General features: G+C 40.1%; 1 protein-coding gene across 1 annotated transcript; it reads right to left on the bottom strand.

The window, feature by feature from the left end:
- Window positions 1-27,530, bottom strand: CLSPN (claspin). Its single transcript, XM_073317508.1, has 25 exons — window positions 27,328-27,530; window positions 25,350-25,485; window positions 23,152-23,621; window positions 22,547-22,711; window positions 22,071-22,160; window positions 21,743-21,815; window positions 18,695-18,803; window positions 16,606-17,171; window positions 15,273-15,464; window positions 13,836-14,014; window positions 12,419-12,621; window positions 11,892-11,956; window positions 11,003-11,208; window positions 10,270-10,430; window positions 8,769-8,995; window positions 8,377-8,494; window positions 6,893-6,977; window positions 6,448-6,548; window positions 5,723-5,887; window positions 5,481-5,602; window positions 3,436-3,572; window positions 2,790-2,898; window positions 2,034-2,116; window positions 1,687-1,848; window positions 1-1,348 (listed from the first exon to the last, which is right to left on the bottom strand). Exons 1-25 carry the CDS (start codon window positions 27,337-27,339, stop codon window positions 1,232-1,234), a joined length of 4,053 nt encoding a protein of 1,350 aa, XP_073173609.1. The 5' UTR covers window positions 27,340-27,530; the 3' UTR covers window positions 1-1,231.

The raw sequence follows: 27,530 nt of genomic DNA, 5'->3' as shown, positions 1-27,530 counted from the left end.
TTAAAAAAAACCCACACATTTATTGTAAAATTGCACTCCAACAGTACCATAGTTCCTTATAAACACAATATACATTAAAATATTTTACACCACCAACACACCAAAGTGTGCTTATGAAATTACAAAATGTACAACTCAGGATTCTTCTGTGATCAGGTCAGCATCTTGAGCATTTCAAATCAAGCCTTAGGAACATGTGGAGTCTTTAAGAATTAGCCTGTATGTTACAATGAATAAGTTTTAGCTTCACACATTCACAATATAGCCAGGTGCACGTTGTACACTCTTACTGGTCTTCCAAGTTTCTGTTCCTGCCTCAGACTTTAGAATAATTGGGAACAGTGGTTCTTTGCTAGTATAAAATCTTGTTTCTTCTATCTAAAGAAGGCCTTACATTTCTGTCTGCACTACAAAGGATGAATTCTCATGGAAGATGGCACCTTGGTCCAAAACAAAGCAACAGGCAATTAAAAAAAAATAAGTCTTCATTTGTGTAAAAGAACCTCTTCACATACATGTAGACACGATATGCTGATGTGTATGTGAAGTTTGGCTGTAAAAGGTAATGGGGGGCGGGGGGAGAAGAAGAAGAAAAGCTACACTGCTGTTCTATAAAAGAAGGGTTAACTTTATAAAAATAAAAAAAAAGTATTTAAAATGTAAACCCTAACCTTTTGGGATATCAAGTCTGTACATGGTCAGCATTAGAGAAAGCAGTAGGTATAAAAGGAAGATAGCAATACCTTAATACTCCAATTGTAAACAGTGTATGCAAACCATTGCTATTATGGACACCACACCTCCCAATGATGCAGCCCTCGGTCCTTTATAGATCAGTTCTCCACAATACAGAGGTGGTACAGTTACCCTAAAAACAGACTACTTCACTAACAGAATTGTAGGAGGAAGTGGGACTGAGTCAAAACATTTGAGGAGTCGTACTTCAAAAGATCTGCATCCTATAGTGTAATTTCAGTAATGCTTTGGCACGAAGTATTAACTCAGTCTCTGCCCATCCAAAGCATGGACTTTAGGTTTTGCTGGTTGTCCTGGAATACTGGGAAAGACCTTGTGGGGTATACAAAGACTTATCTGGCAGCACTGACACAGGTCAGAAGAATCCAGGCAAAGGAGAAACAGTTTTCCATTGGTGCTTGAAGCTAGAGATTTACAAAGCATATACTGTCACTAGCAACGAGACATGATGCAATTACTGTCCCCAAACAAACATTCAGCTCTCCAAGTATCGGAATATGCTTCGGCTCTGGTTCCCTGGTGTTGCAGAATCATCAGTCCTGGGCCGTTTGGGTGAAGGTGCTACCATCTCTGTAGGACCTCTTTTCACCACCTATAAGAAAGCATGATATATTGGCAATACAAATCTGTGATTATTCAGGACAGTTACAACAAGGTTTCTCATCACCACTGTCCAATGAGAGCACATATGCTCATCCGAATCCCAAATATTCCACTTGGTTTTCTAGTTTGTCCCCTATTTCAGGCAATGCACACAAACAGCTCTTACTACATTGTGCATGTAGTAAATGACAAGCTATAAATTACAAGGTCACATTTGAAACAAAGTGTAGCTGTCCCCATCTGCCTGTCAGGATTCTGCCCCTGCACATTCTTTAACATGGCAACATATGCAAATTGACACTACTGGCATATCCCACAAATCTGTACCTGCGGTTTTGATTTCTCCTTTGCCTCTTCGCTCCTGACTGGGGAAAGCGTGTGGAAGACGAAGTTTCGTGAGTTTCGGGGAGCATTTGGATTAAGGTCTGACATGGCTGCAAGCTTCTGAAGGACAGCTTTAGGTCTGTTCAGAAGTGATCCATTCTTTAGCTGAAGACAACCAATGAATTTTACATTAACACATTGCATGAATAATTTTAATACACTACAGTTCCTTAGAGACAACCACACTGCACCCACGCTCCCCAAAACCCTTCTATATCTCTATTTTTAAATGCATTCTGTAGATGCAACATGAAAATACACATCCAAGTTCATGCCATGCAGGTACCAACCTGAAGGTCATTGGTAGGTCTGAATGTTTCAAAGGGATTTCTTGGTAGTGATTTTGTTTCCTGTACAGCTGCTACAGGGTTGGCTGAGGGGGGAGGAAAAACACAGAAAATAAATTCAATTCCGGAGTATCATTAGGAAAAAAACCTTTTTGTACCAGACAGAAATACTCACAAAGGACAGCAATCCTGTTCCAAGAAATGCTGCAGTCAGTTTTAAACTGACCAACAACAACAATGGCAATGAAGTCTTTATCACTGGCAGGGAACTTGTTTATTTCTGAAGTAGCTATGCAGTCTCAGAATCACATTTTTGCCATGTGCAAGTTAAAAATTGACTAGATTATTTGATTTAAACCACATTGTGCAATTTTTCCTTAAGCAGCTTGGCCTCTTGGAAGTGGTGTGCTCTGCTGACTGTCACTATACTCAAAAAGTCTTTATGAGTCAGGGACCAAAAGAGGAAGACGACAGAGCACAGGGACATACTGCCACACTAACTTTTTAAAAAAAAAATTAATGGAAAAGAAATATTTTAGCAAAGAAAAATGTCTGTTGGCCATCAAGGTTGCAGCTACATCTCTTAGAGCCAGACAAGTCAAAGCTCTAACGAACTTGGAGCCCATCCTGCACTGGCATGGGGGGGAATGAGTGGAGATCTCTAGTCTAAAAGCAACTTTCACTAGTGCTTGGAACAGTCAGTAGCTAGTCAAGGTTCTCTTTCTTCTTGGATGCCACTTCAGTGTGAAGCAAACTTACCTTTCTTCTGCAAGGACTTAGCAGTCACCTTCTTTGCTAGTTTCATGAACTGACTATTTTCACCAATTTCTTCTTCCTCCTCCTCCCCTTCATTTTTTCCTTTCTCTGTCTGATAAAAATAGATGTTTTTTAGACTGCTAATTCATAAATAAACAATGGACATTTCATTCAGTGACTTGAACATACTAACTCTCTTTACTACATCAGTTTTAGGATACAAGGCCAATATAAACCAGCATTTAAAGTTTCCTGCAGTTTTTCAGGTCATTCATCAGCATCTTTTTATCTATTACAACAGTCGAAGCTTCAAGATACCAACTAGATTTCATTCCTCAGACCTTACGTTAATTAAAGCAACTTGACCTGGAAATTTATAGGCCATGGAATTAGGATTCTGGAGCAGGAAACAGGATTTCTGGCTCTGCCACGAACTCAGTGCATGACCTCAAGACGGGGAAACTGCTTGCCAAGATCACAGGAGGGAAAGCAAAAGGTGCTATACAAGGGAGAAGTGAAAACTATAATTGATATGGTTTTTAACTAACAGGATCAACAAAACCGAGAGCTCTGCCAACAGTCCATCATACTTTGTTAATGGTGTACAGAAGTATTAAGCAGTCAGCCTTTCTGCAGATTAACACAATACCTGCTCACGGAGCCACTGCTCTCGTTCAAATCGCTCCTTTCTCCATTTTGTCTCTGTCTCATCAAGCTGTTCTTCATTCTCATCATCATCATCATCATCGGAGTCTCTGAGAAATAAGTCCATCTGGGAAGCATCATCTAGAAAAGAAGAGACAGTTAGTTCTCCCAATCATAGAGAGGCATGAGGAATGCAGATGAACTTTCCTGTCCACTAAAAAGAAACCTATACTTCCAAAAAGGTTCCACAAAGTACACAGGTTTTGTTTAAGAATGTAGTAAGTGGACACACAGAGTTTAGGTCTCTCCCCACTGGAGATCAGTAAGAATTTCAGAAACAATAAAGACAAAAAAAACAAAACAAAAAAATCCAACCCACACACGCAAGTTATTAGAACTAGTTAAGCTGCAACGAAATCCTTTCTGCCCAGAATTCTCTTCTCCTAAACAACTCCTGGCAATGAATCTCTGAAGTGAATTACATGCAGAATGCTTCCTCTCATTTAAATGGATGACACAGATGGAACCAAAGCATTTAGCAAAACAGTGACGAAATATCCAGTGGAAATGTTTCCTGTAAGGCGTTTTAGAAAGCATCATTCAACAAGATTAACAGCTTTAAACAATGTAAAGAACTAAAGCAGGGTACTTCAGCAACACAAATTTTGTCTGCAAAATGCTCATGTAGATGTAAACCACATTCTTGTTTAAACATACAAGATAATGTTCATTTACTCTTGGCTACTAAATTAAGATTACCATACATTTACAGTTGCCACAGTCTACTGCTTATTCCTTACTGACATCAAAATTAGCAGAAACATTCCCTGTGCACACAGTTTGTATACACTGCACATAATGGTACAGGCTGGAGACTGACTTATGAATAAACAAGTCTTGTACCAGAGGCACAGTCGTTACACAAGAGATCTTGCCCCAGCAAATTAAGCGTGCTATGCTGTACCCAGGAATAAACCCTAAAACCAAGCCATCAAGAACAATTTGAGTATTGCTCGTTTCTACAGGAAATATACAATCAGAATGTCTGTAGGATTCTCTCTTTTGCCCAACTAACCATTCCTCCTGCTCCCAAGCAAATGGGCAATGGCTGTCAATACTAAGAGTCTGTTTAATAGGTTTGTGCCAAAATGCAGAGATAACAGGGATGTTTCAGAACAGAGTAGAAGAGTTACAAAATCCAGCAAGAGGCAGTGAATTCTTCACTTCACATCTGGAAAAAAAAAGTAAGTGACTCCTTAAAGGAAAGCTACTGGGGGAAAATATAGACTGTATCTTGTCACAATAGTATTGTCCTAGGGGAGTCCAGAACAGCAATATATGAAGTCTTGCTAAAAATATAAACTATTTGTGTGTAACAAACTGGATCTGTTGTATCCCCCTCTAGTGGCTACACATATAGAGTAAGAACCTTCTGCTGACAAAAAGTGATTGGAGATGCTCCTATACCTCCTCAAGTGGTAGTGGCCTGTGCTGAAAGTTCCAGGTTCAAGTCCTGCAGACAACCTATAATGGGGATCATTATATACACCTTAACTAAAAGATTCAAAAGTCATGCCCATCAGCTTTCTGTTTACTTTTTCCTGGACTTAGCCTGCAGAAGAGCAATAGACAGCATCTATATTCTATTTTAGTTAGATGGTGGGACTTAAAACCACTTAAGACTGAGAGAATCTTTTAACAGTTACTATTTTTTTTTAAAGTTATTTCTTTATATTAGCTTGAAGTTATTGATTCCCCAGGAGTGTTCTGTTTTGACTAGCATGTGATCCAAAAATGGCTTTAAATGGTTTCTTCAGACTTTTCAAGCCAAGGTTCTACTGTGGTCTGAAACCAGGCAAGAGAAGTCCAAGCAAGTCCCCCACTCCCAGTTACAAACAATATGTGTGTATTAAAACAATAAACTAGGGATCAGTAGATCTTACAACCATAAGCCTCATATTAAAGTACTTGCTAAAGCATTTTCCTCCCCTGATCTCCCACACTGTATTTTTTGCTCTACAATAGGAGATTAATATGCCAACATTATACCTATGTTTTTCCATTTGAATTTTCTCATTCTCCCAGGACCATCACTGTGCAGGTCTCCATCAGCAAGGTATCTTTCTTGGTACAAGCGTAACTGACGCTTGTCATCATCAAGCATCGCCTTCCTAATGTTATTGTCCAAAGGAGAGAAGCCTAGGTTAGTTTTGCAATTCCAGATTATAACCGATTATAACTTTAGATGTGCATTTGCTGTACTGTATAAGTATACTAGGATTGCTACTGACATGTGTATTTTGTTAATTTGATCCTGTAGTTCCACTTCAGGAGGGAGTTCTTCATCAAGAATCTCTTCTTCATATTCATCCAGCTCTTCACCATCATATTCATCCTCACTTCCTACTTCACTCCCAGACAGCTCTGCCTCATCTTCCAAGAAATCCTGCAGTTTTCTAGAAGAGAGTTTCCAAACGAGTTAAAGTTAGAACGTTTAGCTGCATCGCGTGAATCTTTGAAAGCAAGAGCGAAGTCTTTCTGGAACTACTGTGTATGCTAAATTAGAGATGCTATTATTCAGTTTTCATTTTCAATTTGATTAAGTTATTCAAGTTTAAGAGCATATGAACGTATGGAAAGTCTGCCAGTTTACTTCACCTCGGTCCTGCAGTGCCCACTATTATTCTAGTTCTGAGCTTTCTTGCCAGTTGACCATCTGACAAGATGACAACTGCCTTCTAAGAAAAAAAAACCCAAAGATCATTTCACTTGCAAAATGCGTACTACAGCGCTCACGGAAAGAGCTTAAGTCACAAGCAATATTAAGAGAAGTACTATTTCATCAAAAACAAAAAAAAAGTCATTGTTACTTTTATCCTGATCTCTTGCTTTTTATATTTAAAGATTACTAGCTCCTGAAAAGCTCTTTCAACTCTGACTCTTAACTAAAAACTAAATTTCTAGTGACGTGGTTCTGCTTTTCTCGCAGGTCAGATAGGGAGAAAGATTTACTCACAATTTTTTCTTTAAGCCCTGTCTTTGTCTCAATAGCTCCTCTTCATCATCACTAACTTCTGCTTCATCTTCGCTTCTCTCATCTCCGTCACTTTTTTCATCCTATCAGTCAACAAGGAACCGTTTTCAGAAATTCCTAAGACATTCCGTAGAGCGTTTACTCCCTATAACTGCAACTGCCTCTGTTTTTCAATGGCTAAAAACAAAAACAGACTAAAACCTCCTGGATTTTTCTCAAAATGCCCACAAAACCAAGATATTTTACCTAGTACATCAGAATTCTAAATCATCACTTCTTACACTGACCCAAATACTGCTCTTCAGCGGTTTCAGCAATCTATGCTGGAAGTTTAGATCTGTGCACAAATGGACAGATAACTGAGAAAATAACCTGAATGCTTACGGGCAGAGCTCTGAAGTTATCACTGCATTCCGTCAATACTCACCTCCTCGCTATCAAAGGCATGGTCATCTGTTGCGAGCTGAAAATTGCCAAATTCTTCCTCCTGCTCCTCATCATCTTCCCCTTCCCTATAAAAATCAAACCACATCACACACTTACAGCTGATCTCCAGCAATGGATATGAAATGGATTGAAACAGGGTTTTAACTGCTGGATGAGCTAGTGACAAGCAATTATCCATGATAGCATCTGAAACATTGCAGTCTCCCAACACTGTAGCATGGAGCTTTAGGTGCTTAATTCCCCATTAGCATTAGTGTGAGTAACGTTGGCAAGTCATTATCTTTTGTGTTAGTTTCCCCTTCAGTAAAATGGAATGCCTCTTGGGAGTATGTTTGGCACTCTTTAAACAATAACATCCTTGTTAAGTGCATGTAAATCAGTCCAATTTTAATAAGGAAGAAAACGAAGGTGCAGAAGATAAATGACTTGCCCACAGTTCCTGCATTCAGCTGCAGAACTAGGAACACAAGCCGAGAAGTTCCCAATCCTGTGCTTTGATTTGATCAAAATTTTCTTCCCACTTTCCGCCTCCACCATCAATAGCAGTAGAGACTCTTTTTCCTCACAATGGACATCGGGAACGACAATGCCTTAGGAGCCTCTCAACTCTCACGTATCACTGGTCAAAGAAAGAACTGTTGAGCATGTTGTCAATAGCTACCGGTGTGGTGCTCTGCTCTTATTCGATGATGGTAACAGCCGGCTGCGTGCATGTTCCCTCCGTGTGCTGCCCCGACTCTGCACAGATAGCTAACACAGCAGACCCCCGAGAGAACCCCCAAAACCCACAGACTCGAGTAAGGTACAAAGGAACCTGAGCCAGGTTTATTGTCAAACGAAGCACAGTGATAGTTCCCTATAGACTCTACAGGTCATACTACGAATTTGTGCTCCCTGGCAATGGACACAGCTCAGTCACTGGCAGGACACTCTGCTGCCCTCTAGGCTGGGCAAATATGCGCGCTCCTGGACCTACTTTTATACAGTTGCAGAACAGATTACTCATCATACTTAAAACAAATCTATCCATCACGTTGTCCTTTTGACCCTGTCTTTAAGATGCACCTGCCTGTTCCTTGTTATGTCTGTGGAGCGTTCTGATGCCGTCTTGGTGCAAGTTCCTCTCATTAGCACTTGTGTGTGTGTGTGCACATGCTTCTAACCTTTTCTTGCCAACTTCTGTGAGTGGGACCTGCCTCTGGCTCACAGCCCAGCTTTGCTTAAAACTGCCTGGAAGTACTTTGGTTCAGGCTTGAGGCCTCAGACTGGGCCTCTGATACAAGAGTTTATGTTTCAGGGCCTCCTCTTACTACAGAGCATTGAGATACTCAACTCCTTCACCTCCAAGGCAAACCACGTTTGTGTCAATAGCATTTTAAACTCCTGTTGAGCCAGAGGGAGACACATCAGAAATGCAGTCAGACCATGATCGCCATGCAGAACAAGAACTCCTGTAATGCTGACCTGTCAGTTGGGAAGGAGCCTGAACAAAGAGCTAGTGCTTCTGCCATTGGATCATCTGCGTCACTCTCTTTTTCTGGCTTAGAGGATGATGCTGAAGATGCCCAGGTTGGAGATGTTGCTACAGAAAGAAACCAACAGAGAAATCATTACACAGCTTCCCTTTTGCCTTTGGAACATCATTGAATGTCTTGGAAAGGATCGTCAACATATGCCTAGAACAATTCCAAACAGTTAAAGCACTCTAAACTCTTAGGGTTCCAAGTACACTATCACAATTCCTTAGGCGTGGCCAGCACTGAACGATTAGTTAGTACAAGACTTTTTTTTTAAAACTCAGATTTGCCCCCAAAAGTCACAAATCAAGGTCACTGGGAACAGAACTCGGAACTTACTTGGAGAGATGAATTTCCCTGAACAGAGATTGAGCAGTTCTTCCATGTTTTGTTTTTTGCCAGTATTAGCATTTGGCATGTGCTCAGTCTGACTGTTGAACTGCCCAGAACACAAGTCCAACAACTCATCCATGTTGGCATCCATTGCATTTTCATCCATACTAGCCAGAGACAGCCGATGCTTTGAGGACTGGTACTTATTCCTGTGGTGTCCAACATTCAAGAACCTGAAAGTAAATTTTATTTAGAGCAGGGGTTTCAAACATGCGGCCTGTGGAGTTATTTCCTGCGGCCTGCCGTAGCTCCCCTCACCCCCCGACCCCCCTCAAGCATGCCGTGTCCCCACTTCTCTGCCTACCTCCCAGCGCTTCCCACTGCCAAACAGCTGTTTGGCAGCACTTAGGACTTTCCAGGGGGAGTGGGGGAAGGAGTGGGGACACGGCATGCACAGGGGAGGAGGCGGAGAAGAGGCGGGGCAGTGGTGGGGCCAGGGGCAGAGGTGGGGGACTTTTGTTATCTTTGTATGAAAAGATGTCAGTGATGTGGCCCTCGGGTTAATGTACTAGTCCTCATGTGGCCCTCGTGGTGATTTGAGTTTGGAGAGCCCTGATTTAGAAGTTGGCAACTACAGTTTAAATAACCACCACATATTGGAGAATTTTGCCTTTCCACCTGTGCGGAGGACTTGTCTAGAGAGACAAAGCAGAACTCCCAAAAGAGTCTTAAACACTCAGTTATAGCAATACTAAGCATGACATTGTGGGAGTTCCACGTTTGTCTCTCATTGATTCTAGATCAGCTTTGCTTGATTTAAGTAGGTAGATGGCTTCTCTAACTGCCAGTCTTTCAAACTCAATCTGGAATAAGAGGATCCAGTTGTGTTTTCCAACTCACACTGCCAGTAGCAATGGTTCTGCCAATGCAGTTTGGCTGTTCTGGTGATGTATGATGCGGAATAAAATCCACCTTGCTCTGCCAAAGCTGCAATGGCTCTGCATTGGCTAGCAAGAGTAAAATGCATTCAAATATGTTTAGTCAGTAAAGTTAACAGAGGTCAACAGATCAGCTGATTAAGAAGGTTTTAGTTATTACATGGTTTTCTGATCTTAACCACTGTTTCAGCGAACGAATACTGTACTGAAACCCAGAAGATAAAAAATTAATTAAAATCTAGACCTACTTCAGATTTGTGGAGGGTTTTTTAAAGAGGGATTAAAAAAAAATTGCAAAAGACCAACTAAAAATTTGTGAGGGACAGACACATGCATTGGCACCTTCGGGATTCAATATACTAGCCACTCCAGTTTCCAACACTAAGAAAGAGGTTATCATTGGGCCAATCACACTGCGTAAAGCCAACATAACAAAAAAGACCAACAGAGCCATTTAAATGGCGTGCCTTTTCATGTAGCCTAAGGGAGTAAGAACCTCACAAAAATCTGTGCTACTGCTGTTAACACACACAGAATGCCACTCAGAAGGATGAATATCAGTAACCTACCCATCTGCATCAAGCAGTTGGCTCTGAGTATCATCTTCCAGAGAAAACTGAAACTGAGACTCTCCTGCTCCTGGAAATAAACTCTTGGGCTCAGGAGAGGCGTTGTACAGATCCTGGGAATCCTCTATGGGAAGAGAGGGCTCAGACATCTTTCCTGAACTCTAGTCAGGGAAAAAAATTAAAATAAAATTAACAAGATCTGATAATGAACTAGAATATAAACACTTAATCTTTTCACAGTCCTACAAGTTGGAATCAAAAAGGTTAATGGTTGTGCCATTTTAAACAGATGAAAATACAGAAGAAGAAGAAGAAGAAGAAGGTTAACAAGTATTCATGACTGTCCTGCTACCCAGTTAAAAATGCACTAGTGTGAGATGTTGTATAGGCCATGGGAATATTTTTATATAGTTCATAAAAAGTTACCAAAAACAGATTACTCAGCAATGGGTTTCCTCCAATACTTTTTGCATTTTTAGAATTTGGATTTGTGTATTTAATACATCACCCTGATTTGTTCCAATAGATACATACAGTATTTAAAAAATTCGTATCAGTCAAGACAGAGATTCTGCATTGATTAAATCCCAATTAACCACAGAGGGGAAACTGGCTACCTTCTACGCTTACATTCTTGATTAAAAGGAAACTTGGCTTTGGCCTTAAGTCACAGAACATATGAAGTTGTTAGGGGAGTGCAATGAAGGTAGAAGAGGTCAGGGAGGAGTCTTACCTTGGAAGCAGAGCTGATAAAGCTTGCTTTGAACAAAGCTGGAGATGAAGACCTGAAACCTCCTACTGCAGATAGAAAATTGGCCCCACGTGCCATCTGTTTGTTACAAGGCTGGTATGATGGAATCATGGAGCCAATCAACTCAAAGCTGCTGTTGTGGCTGTTCTCTTTTGCTGAAGTTGGCAGTGAAAATGAATCGTCATCTTCTAAGGAAGAAAGCAGCTATTTTAGATGAGTTTTAGGAATGCCTCTGTACTAGGACAGGTTTCACAGTAGCAGCCGTGTTAGTCTGTATCTGCAAAAAGAAAAGGAGGACTTGTGGCACCTTAGAGACTAACAAATTTATTTGAGCATGAGCTTTCGTGAGCTACAGCTACATCGGTGCATCCGATGAAGTGAGCAGTAGCCCACAAAACCTCATGCTCAAATAAATTTGTTAGTCTCTAAGGTGCCACAAGTCCTCCTTTTCTTTCTGTACTATGCGTGCAGACAAACCAAGAAATGTGAAGAGTTACATTGGCTCCATCAGCAAGAGTCACTTGCCTCAATAATTCACAATGAATTGGCATCAGCAGTTTCCCTAAAATACCTAATCAAATGACATTTTACCATTGAAATCCAACCCACATCCTGAATATTTTGGCTTACAATTTGATGCAAGAAGTTTTGATTAGGAGTCCTACTCCAGTCCTCACCACAAAGAGGGACCCTGTGGTTTTTTAAGTTCTTAGTAAAAGTAGCAAAGCAACATTTCACAGCCCCAGTGCAAACATGTGATAGGAGAGACACACCAATGGTAACCTAGATACAGAAATGTGCAAATCACTTATGTGCCAGAACTGAAAATCCCAAAGAAAAATGCTTGCTTTAAACAGCAGTTTCACTTTACCTAACTTGCTAGGTCTTTTGCCTGGAGCTTCCTCCAACTCAGCTTTTTCATCAGGAAGAGAGTATCTGCAATTAATGACAAAAACAAACCAAAAAAAGTATTTTGACCACATTTTGTTTTGTGTGCATTAACTCTCAGGTCTGGTCTTTTATAGACAAGGTAACGCAAGTGGAATGCACTGAGACAAGCTGAGTAAGGTAATATCTTTTATTGGACCAACGTCTCTTGGTGAGAGAGAAGCTTTTGAGCCTACAGAGCTCTTCTTCAGGTCTGGGAAACTAACTCGAAGTATCACTGCTATCACAGTGTCACTGTCACACGCAAACTATTATTTTTACATGTGACTATTGCAATAAAAACACTCCTAAAAATTACCACAAATGGGGAGACAGACAGCAGGCATCCTTATATTTAACACACACACATGAATTCACTAGTTTTCAAATCAAAATGTCTCATGTGTATGTTAATCAAATTAAAACATAGTTGGGGCTGGGCTCACCATTTCTAAAGACCGGTTTATTTACCCCATTTTGGAGGAGTTGTCCTTAAACAGCATCAATGTAGACTCCGTTGAGGAAGGTTTGGGAACAGAGTCACAATGCACAGACTTGTCCACCCTTTCCTCATCAACTGATTCTTTGTCAGTTTCTTTATCGCCATCTTCAATACCCTTCTCTTCCAGCTCCTCATCATCTTCCTCAGCCTCACCAAGAAGGAACTCTACAGTCTAAAAAACCCAACACATATCCATGTAATGAGACAGCAGGAATTATTATTTTGACCATCTACTTAAACTGCATACTTTTATATGGCCAGTTCTAACATGGAATTATTGAGGGGAGAATTGAAGGATGTTTCCAACTCCTGGACTTCTCTACTCCAATGCCTGCTCTGAAGGGGCTTAGAATAACCAAGTCATTTTGACCCCTTAATTACTGTTTGAAAAAGAATGTCTAGCCTCCAAGTCTGACATTACTGCATCTCTGAGATCAGCCAAGGGATCTCACTTAAGTCTTCATCCATCCTGTTGGAATCAAACTTCTTGCAGCCAGAAGCTGAAAATACTGGCATCACTCAAAATGGAACAATTTTAAAAAATATATATATAGGCTTTTTGTTTACTTGGCTAGGTGAGACAGTTGGATGGGCTTCACCTGTGTGAAGGATCAGATATTGGCCAACCCTGGAGGTAGCATACCTAAACTGAGAGGGGACTTATTTGAACTCGTATGGCAAAACGAACGAACATTTACTCTAAGCAGAAAAAAGGTTTAAGTTGCTAAGACAGTCAGTCAATCAGCTACTAAAATGCTGTAATAATTTTAAAAGTTTCTGACTATTCATATATTTCAAGTGTTTTAGCTCAGCCTGAACTAGCATATGGACTGGTAAAGATCACTTAATAACCCAATGCTAGTGCAGTGGTCTCCTTTTCAGGGTCATGTCCCCGCTTACCCTTGTCTGTGCCCCCCACTCCACCCTCCCCAGCCAAGGCCGGGAGCAGGGCCGTGGCTGGGAGGCAGGGGAGGCAGACGGGGGTAAGGGGTAGAGGCTGGGGTAGGAACGGAGCCCCAGCCAGAGGTGCAGGGCTGCTAACTGGGGCCGCCAACTGGGGCCAGGAGCAGAGCTGGGTGGCGCTCCCTCCCCACCCCCCCGAACGGTCCTCGGCACACAGTTTGGGGACCTCTATGCTAGTGTCACTGAACAGTCAGGAAGAGACTGGTATTAAAAAAAGATTGATTGGATACTGGTCTGTGAGCACATGGAATCTTCAACATTCTAATTACAGTATTTTTTAGTGTCAAAGAATGGTCTCCATTTGGCAAATTGTGCAATATAAATATTGCACAAAACTCTAATTTATCTCATTTCCCTGTTAACTATGAGGAGTCAGCCGACATTAGACATTGACAAAGTTATGTAAAAATGTTGTGTATAGACCTCTGGGTTGCACTCCTCTTCCTCAGACTCGTCTGTCATTTCTTCCTCCTCTTCTTCCTCCTCCTCAAACATGTCCTCATTATCCAGTTTAAGCAGTGCTTGCCGCTTCTGGCGTTCCTCAATCCTGCGGAGTTTCATGGCCTCCTGTAGTTTAGCCTTCAGCACTTGTAGCTTTTCACCTGGACAGAAATGAATATATTAGATACATTACAATGAAGCCTCAAGCAGATAATTTAATGTAACTTCACACACAGAAAGAAGATTAAAGGCATTTGTGCTTTTTTTTTTTTTTTTTTTTAAATAAAGGTTTTCTGACTTGATCTGCTGATTGTTTAGGCTAAGAGATGTAGCTCTTCTAAACACCATTTAGAGAGGTAACACAACTTCATGAATTATCAGGAAGATTCCTCATTATCAACAAATGCCACTGGCACAGTCCCATGAGCTAGCAAAGGGTTCTTCTTTCCCTTGCTTCCTATCGAAGCAGTGACTTCCAGTTGCCCTGGGCAAATGAAATACTTCAACAGCTAGAAAGCATGCATGTCATAGAACAAGCCAAATTACCTACCTCTAACATTTAAATATTATAGGTGATTCAGATTAAGTTTCCTATATATTTATCATTTTCAATACATGCAAATAAAATGATCCGATACACAAACAGCCTGTATTAAGAATTGCAACAGGGATGAAAGTGCTATTAATTATGAATACCACAAGAGGGTTAATCTACAGATTTTATGTAGATTGATGTACTGTAGATATTAAGGATAAATATGTTTTATATGAAATTGTGGGGCAGGGGGAGAGAGATTCCAGAGGGCAAATGGCTAAATTATGGCACAGGGCAACATCCTCTTTAATAGCTAACACAGTTCAAGAGTTACCTTTTCAAGTTTCTAACATACTAACCTGGTTAGAAACAATATAGCTAACTGGAACAATGCCTGTTAATTATGGAAGCAGTAACTTTCATTTGTATTTTAGATTTTTTTTGGGGGGGTGGGGGAGGGAATATGGTTGCAATTGCAAAGAGAATCACAGATTAAACGCCCTTATGTTCTATTGACCATGATCAACCAGTTAGAGAATCTGAGTGTTTTTCTTCACACTTACTTTATCAATTGATTGCAGCTCATTGTGACACTGAAGCAAGCATGTAGTTTTAATTGTCAATGTGTTCAGCACTTTGCATGAAACATCCTAAGACCATTCTTGCCCAGGGAAGCTTATAATTAACCAGGCAGACGCAGGTGAAACAAGATGACCCAGAGGGCATACTGAATTATCTTATACTTGTATTTTGGTGAAAGTAAACTCCAGTTGAAGCCTGGGCTTCCAGTAAAGATGTAGGATATTAGATATTATAGAAGAGTCTTAGCAAGAAAATATACTTGTTTTCCAACTCAACAGCTATGACCCTCACCCCAAACATACCTGGCTTTGCATGGACTGTATCATCTAGATTTTCTGCAGCCAAAGACACCGGCACCACAGCTGCTTTTAGCTCCTCTTTTCCCTCAGCAGTGGTCTCTCTACGAATGATGCTCAAGTTCACAGTCCGTTCCGTTTTTGACTTGGCTGTGTGAAGTGTATGCTTCAAGAAACGCGCTTTCAGAGCTTCCAGTTCTTAAAAAAAAAAATTATATTTAAGGTCAGAAGAAAAATTCCTGCTAAAATCAAGTTAATTTGAGGCAACAAAAAAAAAAAATAAATAAAAAGTGCCTAAATTTTTTTTATACATACAGGTGTAACATACGTTTCTAGAGTAAGTAAGTTTTAAGCACTTCAGCATCCAATGTGTAAGAGGGGTCAACATTATTTGATTTGAAAAACAACATTAACAACAGTGGCCCATCTCTGGATAACTTTGCTCAACCATGCACTTAGGATGGCTTACTTTAATATTTGGGCACATGATCAAATGCCAGTTGAAAACCTTAAAAAAAACCCCACAACTAATTATTCACTGGAGAGTTGGATATCAACATTCCATTTCATTAACAGACCCTTCCCCCATATGATCAGGCTGACATATATATTTAAATCCAGGTTGATAGTGGAGGAGTCATTTCATGGCACAGACCATGTTTCTGTGTAATTTAAAGAACAGACTGAATGCTATCAATAAATGTATGTAGGTATAAATGGAAACTTACTAGAATTATATTATAGGACCTCAAAGTATAATGCAAACTTAAACTGATATGGAACCACCTATCCACACTGAAACAGCTGAAATTTTCAAACATGGGTGCCTAAAGCTAGACACCTATATCCTTAGAGTGCTAAATAAGAGTGTGACCTGATTTTCATTTGCTGTGCAGCATGACTTCTAATGAGATAATCAGAAAGTACTCATGCTCATCATCATCTCTGAAAGTCAGGTTTCTTATTCAGATACCTGAATAAAAAAAGATTTAAAGGCCTAATTTTAGGCAGCCCAAGTTGAAAAAGTTGTCCTTCCTGCTTAGTACAGAAAGCGAATACCACCTTATTTAACTCGAACTGCAGGGAGAATTGAACTATGCAAAACATTATTAAACTCTTCCTCTTGACAGATCCAAGAGATCTTTAACAATCACAAAGGATCAAGATTTGTTTTTAAATCTCATCTGAAAGACAGTACAGCCACCAGCATAGCCAGCACTATGCTGTGACATTAGTTCTCCTCAAAAGAAAGTTGTTCCTCAGAGTTCTCCCATCTAAGTTCTGACTTAACCCTGCTTAGCTTGTCAAATCAAGTAGATTGCAACAGGTAATATTGTACCTTTGTTTGATTCAGGTTCATCAAGGATAATAAAGGAATCACTATCAGAGCAAAGTCTTGGCTTGATGGATAGATCCACTCCCAGCTCCCGAAGTTTATCCAGTTTAGACTTCCTTACTTTTTCAGGTTGAATCCCCACCACTGGTACCACCTGTTGAACAGATTCTTCATGTTCCACCTCTATTTTTTGTGACTGGTCCTCTCTTTGTACATAGGCACATTCTTCAGATGCCAAGGGAATTTCACTCTCCATTTGTTCACTGCATTCATTGTTGAGTAGGCTAGTCTGCTGCTGTTCTGCTGAATTATCAGCAGTTGTGAGTCTCTCACAAATATCAGAGGCACCATCCTCTCTGTGCTTCTCAGCACAGTTTTCTATCAGGTTCTCCACTAAATCAGGGGAAGGTTTGTCCACAATGGTAATACCAGTATCCTTACTAAACCCCATTTCCAGTTCCCTAGCTTCTGGCTGATCAGCCTCTTCAGTCTGATTATTGCTGCAATTTACAGCTGAGTTCTTAGTGGCTGTAAATTCTTCATTTAGACAGAGTTGATATTTAGTGGACCTGTCAAGAACAGAAAAAGAAAGTCACCAACCAAAACATAGTACATCAGTCCTTAAAATGACTACTGTTAAATGTGAGAAAAGCCTAAATCAAACCAAGGCAACAAAACCGTGTTCTATTTATTGTCCTTGAAAAAATCAGTTTTGGAGGGAGTGGGGAGATCATCATCATTCATAACTGCTGCTTATTTTAAGCCTATCCTCATTTCAAATTCCATTTTAAAAATGGAAAAAAATTAATCTGGTACATTTTTACTACAAGGAGTTACAATAGGTTCACTCTAAAGGGTGCAAAGTCAACTGATAAGTGAATTACGTTATCACAACTTGGATTAAGTTAATTCCTCAGCGATTTTGTAGCCATGTAGAGTACAATTTGTCTACACTATTTAAAACAAAAAAAGAGGACCCAAGCACAAAATTTGTATCCTAATCCAAACTTTCTCTAAACTCATGATGGGAAGAGGTATGGGAGAGAGGGGGGTAACCAGGGTTATTCTGGGGTGCTCAATCAGCCCTGCTTACTTAACATATTCACTTGAAGTCAACTGTAGTAATGCAATATTGTAATTCAGATCTTAGATGCTCAGAAGCCATATCACATTACAAATACCAATTATCTAATATTACTGTACACTATAATTTTTTATGCCAATGTATAATACTCTATTCAGTAACACAAATTACTAATAATTGCATTTGCATAGAACATCAGGTTAGGGAGATTCTAGGAAACAGAACAGTAAATAGCCTGACATTTGGGCATTTAAAATCTCAGCCATTAATGCAAATTCATGCAGGATTCTCTGGATTTCATTTTTTTCTTTTTAATTAAAAGGAAAAAAGTTCCCTAGCTGCACCCTGAATACTCTTTATTTCAGTGTACAACACACCTTCTAAAATAGGATTTGGTATTAAATTGAGCATGGAGTGTGGAGCAATGGTTTGAATTTGGAGAGGAGAATGGGACACTGTCACAAGAATTTAGATGAGCATGTTCCTTTCAAATTTTACTTCTGTATAGCAAGTACAATTTAACCGAAGATTTTCATTTCACTCCTATCAGAGACTAGCTGGTAAATAAATCTATTCAGGGGAAAACAGATGTGCCCTGCTATTACATACTAGTTACTAAACTAGCAGGTTTGCCACTTAGAACAATGGTTTTCAGACTGTGATCTGTGTCCCACTGATGATCAATCAACACCCTTGCTGCTGGTCTGTGGAGAGTTGGCTAGTCACATGGTGATACTTCTTGTTTCCAGCTGTTAAACTGCATTAAAAAGATCGTTAAAAACATAATAAAATACTTCTCTAGTATTACTTTCCTAGAGAGGCAATGACTTTAGTTGCCATAGAAGCAGTATGGGATTACCAAGGAAAGGTGGGAGGCCTATGCAGTTGCAAATAAGAAGGGAGGCTATATATTAGATAGCTTTTTCATAACATAGACCACATCAGCTTCAGGAAGATTGAGAGCCCTGATTTAGGAAAGAAAGACTATGAGATAAGCTTGGTCCTTACTTTAGCAATGCCATTGCATTTCCCTGCAATGTTGGTCGAGGTCTACGCTTGAAGAACTCATGGATGGTTTTGGTCTCAGGCATATGATACGGGAGAGACAGAGATGATTCTGCCAAAAGGGGGGAAAAAATCATTTAAATTGTACATCAAAAACAACATGTATTTTTTTAAATCCAATTGCTCTTGGGAAAAGTATTGTCCAGCTAAAATATCAGAGCAGAGATGAATAGCAGAGCTCTACTGTCATGAAGAGCAAGGACTGCAGCACGCACAGGTGCTTTCATAAGAAAGCAGATTGTACTATCAAGAACAGAATTATAAGACCAATTCTAAAATCTGTTGCAACTAAGTACCCAAGTCACACCGAGTCAGTTATATGTAGCCCAGCTATAACTTTTAAAAAAAGACTCCAAGTGACTTTCCACAGCTGCGTAAAGGCAAGTTTTAAGCTCCAATCAGGAATCTTGCTTGCACCGAGAGACCATCCTTGAACAAGATTTTTGACAGAATAGTGCAGCCTATCCACTTTAGATCCTGAATACTTCAGGTTAAGCAACAACAGAATCTGGCCTCTAAGGAGTTTCTGCTGCTTTCCTAAAGATATCTTAATAGCTCTCACACACCCCCACAAGAGGAGAGGCAATTCTTAATTTAGTCCTGAATGCAGCACAGGATCTGTTCCAAGAGGTGAATATAGCTGGACCACTTGGTAATAGTGACCATAATATAATTAAATGTAAATATCCCCATGGCGGGGAAAACACCACAGCAGCCCAACACTGTAGCATTTAATTTCAGAAAGGGGGACTACACAAAAATGAGGAATTTAGTTAAACAGAAATTAAAAGGTACCGTGCCAAAAGTGAAATCCCTGCAAGCTGCACGGAAAGTTTTTAAAGACACCATAACAGAGGCTCAACTTAAAGGTATACCCCAAATTAAAAAACATAGTAAGAAAACCAAAAAAGTGCCACTATAGCTAAACAACAAAGGAAAAGAAGTGAGACAAAAAGGCATCCTTTAAAAAGTGGAAGTTAAATCCTAGTGAGGAAAACAGAAAGGAGCATAAACTCTGGCGAATGAAGCGTAAAAATATAATTAGGAAGGTCAAAAAGGAATTTGAAGAACAGTTAACCAAAGACTCAAAAAGTTATAGCAAAATTTTTTTTAAGTACATCAGAAGCAGGAAGCCTGCTAAACAACCATTGTGGAGAAACTAAATGAATTGTTTGCATTGGTCTTCATGGCTGAGGATGTGAGGGAAATTCCCAAATCTGAGCCATTCCTTTTAGGTGACACATCTGAGGAATTGTCCCAGGTTGAGGTGTCAGAGGAAGTTTTGGAGAAAATTGATAAACTGAACAGTAATAAGTCACCAGGACTATATGGTATTCACCCAAGAGTTCTGAAGGAACTCAAATGTGAAATTGCAGAACTACTAACTGTAATCTGTAACCTATCATTTAAATCAGCTTCTGTACCAAATGACTGGAGGATAGCTAATGTGACACCAATTTTTAAAAAGGGCTCCAGAGGTGATCTCGGCAATTACAGGCTTGTAAGCCTAACTTCAGTACCAAGCAAACTGGTTGAAACTATAGTAAAGAACAAAATTGTCAGACACAGAGAAACATAATTTGTTGGGGAAGAGTCATGGTTTTTGTAAATGGAAATCATGCCTCACCAATCTACTAAAATTCTTTGAGGGGGGTCAACAAGCAAGTGGACAAGGGGAATCCAGTGGATATAGTGCACTTAGATTTTCAGAAAGCCTTTGACAAGATCTCTCAAAGGCTCTTAAGCAAAGTAAGCTGTCATGGGATAAGAGGGAAGGTCCTCTCATGGACTGGTAACTGGTTAAAAGATAGGAAACAAAGGGTAGGAATAAATGGTCAGTTTTTAGAATGGAGAGAGGTAAATAGTGGTATCCCCCAGGGGCCTGTACTGGGACCAGTCCTATTCAATATATTCATAAATGATCTGGAAAAAGGGATAAACAGTGAGGTGGCAAAATTTGCAGATGATACAAAACTACTCAAAATAGTTAAGTCCCAAGCATACTGCGAAGAGCTACAAAAGGATCTCACAAAACTGGGTGACTGGGCAACAAAATGGCAGATGAAATTCAGTGTTGAATAATGCAAAGTAATGCACATTGCAAAACAGAATCTCAACTATACATATAAAATGATGGGGTCTAAATGAGCTGTTCCCACTCACGAAAGATCTTGGAGTCATTGTGGATAGTTCTCTGAAAACATCCACTCAATGTGCAGCGGCAGTCAAAAAAGCAAACAGAATGTTGGGAATCATTAAGAAAAGGATAGATAAGATGACAGAAAATATCATATTGCCTCTATATAAATCCATAGTATGACCACGTCTTGAATACTGCACGCAGATGTGGTCACCCCATCTCAAAAAAGATATATTGGAATAGGAAAAGTTTAAAAAAAGGGCAACAAAAATTATTAGGGATATGGAAGAGCTTCCATATGAGGAGAGATTAATGAGACTGGGACTTTTCAGCTTGGAAAAGAGACGACAAGGGGGGATATGATAGAGGTCTATAAAATCATAACTGATGGGGAGAAAGTAAATCAGGAAGTGTTATTTACTCCTTCTCATAACACAAGAGCTAGGGGTCACCAAACGAAATGAATAGGCAGCAGGTTTAAAACAAACAAAAGGAAGTATGTTTTCACACAACGCACAGTCAACCTGTGGAGCTCCTTTACAAAGGATGTTGTGAAGGCCAAGACTATAACAGGGTTCAAAACAGAATTCGGTAAGTTCATGTAGGATAGGTCCATCAATGGCTATTAGCCAGGATGGTCAGGGATGGTGTTCCTAGCCTCTGTTTGCCAGAAGCTGGGAATGGGCAACAGGGCATGGATCACTTGATGATTCCCTGTTCTGGTCATTCCCTCTGGGGTACCTGGCATTGGCCATTGTCGGAAGACAAGATACTGGGCTAGCTGGGCCTTTGATCTGACCCAGTATGGCTGTTCTTATGTTCACCCTTACACCAAAGAGTTTAGGTTTTACCTCTAACAAGTCGCTGGGTCTCACTATGCAGTCGTTTAATGGCTTCTTTACTTAATCTTGCTGCCTTCCGCTCCTTAAACAGAGAAAAGAAAGACCCTTGAAGCCACAGGACTGAAATGCAGAAGTGTATCTATATTACTAGTTTTCTTCTTTCAAACAGCAAGAAAACAGAAGAAAGTACAACAGTTGGAGAAGAGTTTAAAAAAACAAGACCCAAATCAAACAGAAGAAGCTACTTCGAGGAGCAACATAGAGAAGCCTTCAAATAAAGTTAGAATGAACTACTGAGATTTAAAAAGGAACAGATATGCATAATGAAATATTCCACCTTTCTTTTGGGTCCTTTTAATGTAGGTTCCTCATTCTCATCATCAAATACACATTTGTAGTCTTCACTCTCAGAAAACAGACCTTTACTCTATAATTGGTAAAAAGAAGTCTATTAAATTTCAAAACAAATGGAAGCTTTCAAGGGCAAAGAAGCTGCAACAAAATAACTTTGTACAATTATTTTCTGTGCCATCAACCTTGAAATAGGATCAGCAAACATTTTCATAAACTGATGCCAACTATTGTCCTGTTTTACTGCAACTTCGTTAAGTGCCTTTACAGCCTCTGTTGCAATACTATTTTTGGAATTTTCTGTAACAATGCTCTTCAGAGAAGGTGCTAATATCCCTTCACCTCTAGCGAGCAACGTGATAGCGGGGAGAAGCGGAAGCACCCCAGTGTCACCAAAAGTTTGTGTTACATACTCAGGTACAATACCTTCTACAAGAATATTATAACCTTAAAGTATGTTACCTTATGTTTTTTCATTTTGTCTTTCACAGCAGCTCTTATTGATTCTAGTGACTCTTCATCTTCAAGAAGGGGATCATTTTCCTCCTCTAAATCATTCTCAAAGAGTTCTTTGTCAGCAAGAAGACACCCACTATCATTAAAATGGTATCTTTCACCACCATCCTTCTGGTAAGCATAAGGAGGAAAGAACTATATTAATTTACAAGTTTATTTCAAAATATTTGAAACATATCTTCATGATTTTAGGGTCATTAAACAAAACAAAAAAAACCAACCATCCCATCATTACATCATCTCCAAAACAAAAATCTTTCAAATTCTGTAGGCCAATCATGTTGACTTTATAGCATTCCAAAATTAGATATGCTAATTTATGGAGGCAGGTTCTCTACTGATGCAATCAGCATACACAAGGAAGAATTACATAAAACCCACCAATGGCTCAGAGAAAAACCCTGTCCAGAACTTGGGGCCCCCATATGTGGATGTCCAACTTACTGTTGTGGTGTGGACTCACATATTGTGTTGGAAGCTTCGGACCACCACCAAATGCTGGAATTTAACAACTGAAAAGACCAGAAATGTTTGCAAGTAAATTTTTATACCTCCTGTTTGTGTTTCTTTTCCTTCTTCAGCTGTCTAATAGCCTGTATTTTTCTCTCTTTTTCTGTCTTCCTTCTTGATTTGCCTATCACTTTGTCTGTTTCTTTCTCAAAATCACTTTTATGTTTTTTGTATTTTTTCCGAGATTTCACTGACATCTTTATAGGTTTCCTCATTTGTGAGCCCAACTCATCCTTAGTCAATTCGGACTTCACATCTATTTCAAGGTTTTCAGGATGCAATGGGTCACCTGTGTCACTTTCATCACTGTCCCGCAGAGCTTGGCAAATCCGATGAGATTTTTTGTTCTTCGGGGCAAAAATGTTCTTATTTTCCTCCCCGTTTTCCACATCGCCATCCACAATGTCAGTCTTCTCAAGAAAAATGCTTTCTGCTTCCCCTTCACTCTCACTGTCCTGAAGCACGTTCTTGCTTTTTGATTTTTTACTCACAAAGATCTCCTCATCTGAATCTGGTGGAAATACATTACACTCTATAGCACACGTTTTTTAAAAAGATATGTTAATTGCCAAATGATCAGTTTGTGCACCATGCCAGACACTTTTCTCGGAGACATTTATTATCCCCTGAAGTCTCATGAATACCAATGGAAGTTTAGTACAGCATAGCAAATCAAATTTAATCTGTGCTTTGAAAACCCATTTCCCTCACAGTAGCATAATATATGTAATTATCCACCCTTAAAGAAGCTTAGAACCATCTCAAAATGACTTTGTGTCTTTCCTTGAGACTAAAGTATTTCTTATATATAAAAACAAACATATATAGCAAATAGTAATATACTAAGTGAATTATAATAGACACATTATGACCCCAATCTTGCAAATATTTAAACCTTAACAGGTTTTGTAAGTTTGTGTTTTATTTTTTCTTGCAACATTAAATTTCTTGTCAAGGATATGTGGGGGACCTTAACTGAGCATTTCCCGGTTTTCTATTGTTTGAGGTCAGAGTTCTGATGTTCCATATTTCAGAATGGTGCAGGGAGAAAAATGCAATGTTGTTCAGCAGAAACCTTAGCTGCACTTTAATTACGTTTTGTATGAATATTATTGAAATGCAATATTTGTTTAGCTTTTTTATATTTAAAAAAGCCTGCAGTCCAGAATGTCATAAAACTACTAATGAGCTCAGGTCAAAAGGTAGTAAGTTTATAATACTTATTGAAATATTTAAAATTTGAGAGTGTGGTATCAGGAAAGAACTGGTTCATCTGCTAGACATGGAACAAGTGTGCATTCAGAATCCTCTTATCCTCTCATTTACTTTTCCAACATACCAGGTACAGGAAACATCACTGAGCTTTAACTTTAATAGGAAACTATCATTAGGACAGTGTTATCTTAAAAAGAGAAAGCTTTCCTTATAAAAAAAATACTGTTACACTTCTCAACCGAGCTCTGAGCATTCTTCTTGCAGCATCAAAAAATTCAACACTTTTCAAATGGAACATCTACAGACCCACAACAGCCTTTAAAAATTTGGCCAGATTGGGTTGGTGTAAATGTAGGAGAAACATCACACGCTAAGCCATTAGAGTTAATGCTGTTAAATCTGCTTTGCTGATAAAAAAAGAAGGAAACAAAGAGTTAAGATATTCAATACCCCACTCAGCATTTCCCCTCTTCAATCCCAACTACGGCCCTTCTACCATCATCACATCTCTACCTTTACCCTGAGCAACCAAAAGGGCACTTTGAATTCAGACCAGACATATTTTTATATGTTCATGTATTTTGATTATTAATACGGTATTGGTGTGATTTTCCTACACTACATCATGCATAAGTGCTGTATGTTGTTTTGGATTGGTATGTTAGCAAGCCAAGTGGTGTCAGACTGCAAATGACTATTATGAGATATTTTCTTCTATAATATTTAGAAAAACACTTATGAATGTACAATGTATGTTGTTAGTGATTGCTCTGAAGTTGTTTTTTTAAAATGTAAAAATCTCAGAATTAAAGTCTGTATACATAGAGGAAAAATAAGCAGCTTATGCAGGTTACATAGAAAAAATAATCAAGGGTAAGCAAACCAAACGTGTGACTTCTGAAGCGCAGATAGTTCAAGACCACATTCTCTCAGCCTTCTGCAAAGGAAACACCTATAAATGCAAAGTACAATACCCAATTTTTAAAACTAAAACTCAAAAGAGAGACCTGACAGTATTACAGACCTATGTCACCAAGAGATGCAGTTCCCTTGTTGGATTGACTTGGAGAGCTTGTTTCACAGCTGCCCTGTCCACTGTCAGAATCACTGTCAAAGGTTTTCTGCAAGTCAGATTTCAGATCCTCTACTTCTGAATTAAGCTAGAAACCAAAAATAATATTAATGTTAATACAGTATAAGCTGCTTAACAGAGATGACTCATTGAATTCAATTTCATCCCTATGCATCAAATTGGATTACACAAGATATATTGAAATGTTATCCCTATAACCTCTTAGGAATTCAGTTCATTCAACTGAAACATGATTATGTTGTATGCACCTTTTATTATTATATAAAGTTGATTAAATGATGAACTCATTGAACGTATCAAAGCAAAATCAAACATCGTACCCAGACACTGCTTGGTAACCACTGCCTGAGACAACACTAAAAGCCATGAGAAACTTGCAACTTTCATCTGACATATTAACACTTTTAACTTTATGTAACTTGACATAAAATAGAGCCATCCCAAATTGTGTGAGCAATTAAAATCATTCCAGGAAGGTGACAGCCCAATAGGTTATTAATTATTATTCTGTGTAATGGACAAATGTAGTGAAATCCCAGCAACTTCAGCAGCACAGCACATAGTTAAGATGACAGAAGACAGACCAGCTAAGCATCTCTTAGAAGGACATCCTTTTGGCATCTGACCAAAATGATGATGGAGGGATAATATGGAGCATGAGGTAAGAGTTCTTAATGTACCAAGGAAATGGGAAAAAACATGTCCTTGACAGAAAGTGCCGGGGGGGCAAGGGAAGAGCAGCCAGGGAGGCATAGCCATAGAAATAGTAATAGAGAAAGCCCTTACAGCAGGGCTGCAGACTAAATGCAGTATATGACATTTAAAAACAGATGCCATACCAATATGTGCACCCCAAATCTCATAGTTTGGGGTCTTCATTTGTACTGTGTGTGGGTCTTATGTTCTGTGGGCACGTCTCTCATAATTAACAGGAATCTGTACTGACATAACTCAGGCATTCAATTGCCCACCCCAGGTAGTGATGGTAGAGAGAACAGTAGAGCAAGGGTGCAGGAATCTGAATGATGGTCATTTAACCAGGCTCGCAGTCCTGGCAACACCAGCACTCCCATCCCACTAGGAGATCAGATGCCCAGCATGGGCCAGTGTGAACAACACCTTTACCGCGTACCTGGCCTGGCCAGGCCAGGCCTCCCAGCATGCCTTACCCCTCACCCTGAGAGGAAAGCCAGGCCAGTGATTCTCAACCAGGGTTGCGCATACCTCTGGGGGTACGCAGAGCTCTCCCAGTGGGTACATCAATTCACCTAGGTATTTGCCTACTTTTACAACAGGCTACATAAATAGCCCGAGCGAAGTCAGTACAAACTAAAATTTCATACAGACAATGACTTGTTCATACGGCTCTGTAAACTAGACGCTGAAATATGTAAGTAGAATACTTATATTCCAATTGATTTAGTTTCTAGTTATATGGTTTGGCTAAATGAGAAAGTCAGCAACTGTTCAGTGACCCTGTGGCTGGGACACGTTTGTATTTTTAGGCCTGATTTTGTAAGCCAGTAGTTTAAGTGAGGTGAAACTTGCGGTACACAAGGCAAATCAGACTCTGAAAGGGGGCAACTGCTCCGACCCCTGAGCCAGGCCCCAAACACTCCCAGCATGCGCTCGGGCAAGCCACTTTGCTCCGTGTGCCGCAGGGCACGCTGGGTAGTGTAGTCCTTACATGGGCGCGGTGCATGCTGGGACCCGTAGTATCCCCTGAAGCCGCCGTGCGGGGGGGGGTACCGCCTCCCCGGTGGCCGCAGGGCATGGCGGGAGTCGTAGTTCCCGCCAGCTGCGGGAGACCCAGTCCCCCGGGAGGGAGGGAGCGGGTGGGGTGGGAGGACGCTGCACCCCGGCATCCCCTCCCGGCGCCGGCCAGACGATGCAGGCCGGACGGGCTTACCTCAGCCGCCATGGCCCCCTGCTGTCCGGTGGCGAGCGGGACCCGCGGCGCGGCTACCCCTCAAGGTCCCCGCCCGGCTCGCTTCAGCCGCCGCCGTTAAAGCCAACGGCAAGCCAGCGATTGAGGCCCCTTCGAGTCTTCGCGCTCTGCCTGAGCAGGCTCCGCTCCCCCACCCCACCTCGGACCAATCACAGCTCGTTCTG

Source organism: Lepidochelys kempii, chromosome 19, assembly GCF_965140285.1.
Source record: "Lepidochelys kempii isolate rLepKem1 chromosome 19, rLepKem1.hap1, whole genome shotgun sequence".
Taxonomy (NCBI): Eukaryota; Metazoa; Chordata; order Testudines; family Cheloniidae; genus Lepidochelys; species Lepidochelys kempii.
The sequence above is the reverse complement of the archived record's forward strand: the minus strand, read 5'-3'. Positions and strand labels throughout refer to the sequence as shown.

Coding starts and splice junctions, on each gene's coding strand:
- CLSPN (XM_073317508.1), bottom strand. Junction 12,622..13,835: donor AAGAGGAGTGCAACCCAGAG/GTCTATACACAA, acceptor TGGGTTTTTTAG/ACTGTAGAGTTCCTTCTTGG. Junction 3,573..5,480: donor ATTCAAATGGAAAAACATAG/GTATAATGTTGG, acceptor CTTCTTTTCTAG/ATGATGCTTCCCAGATGGAC.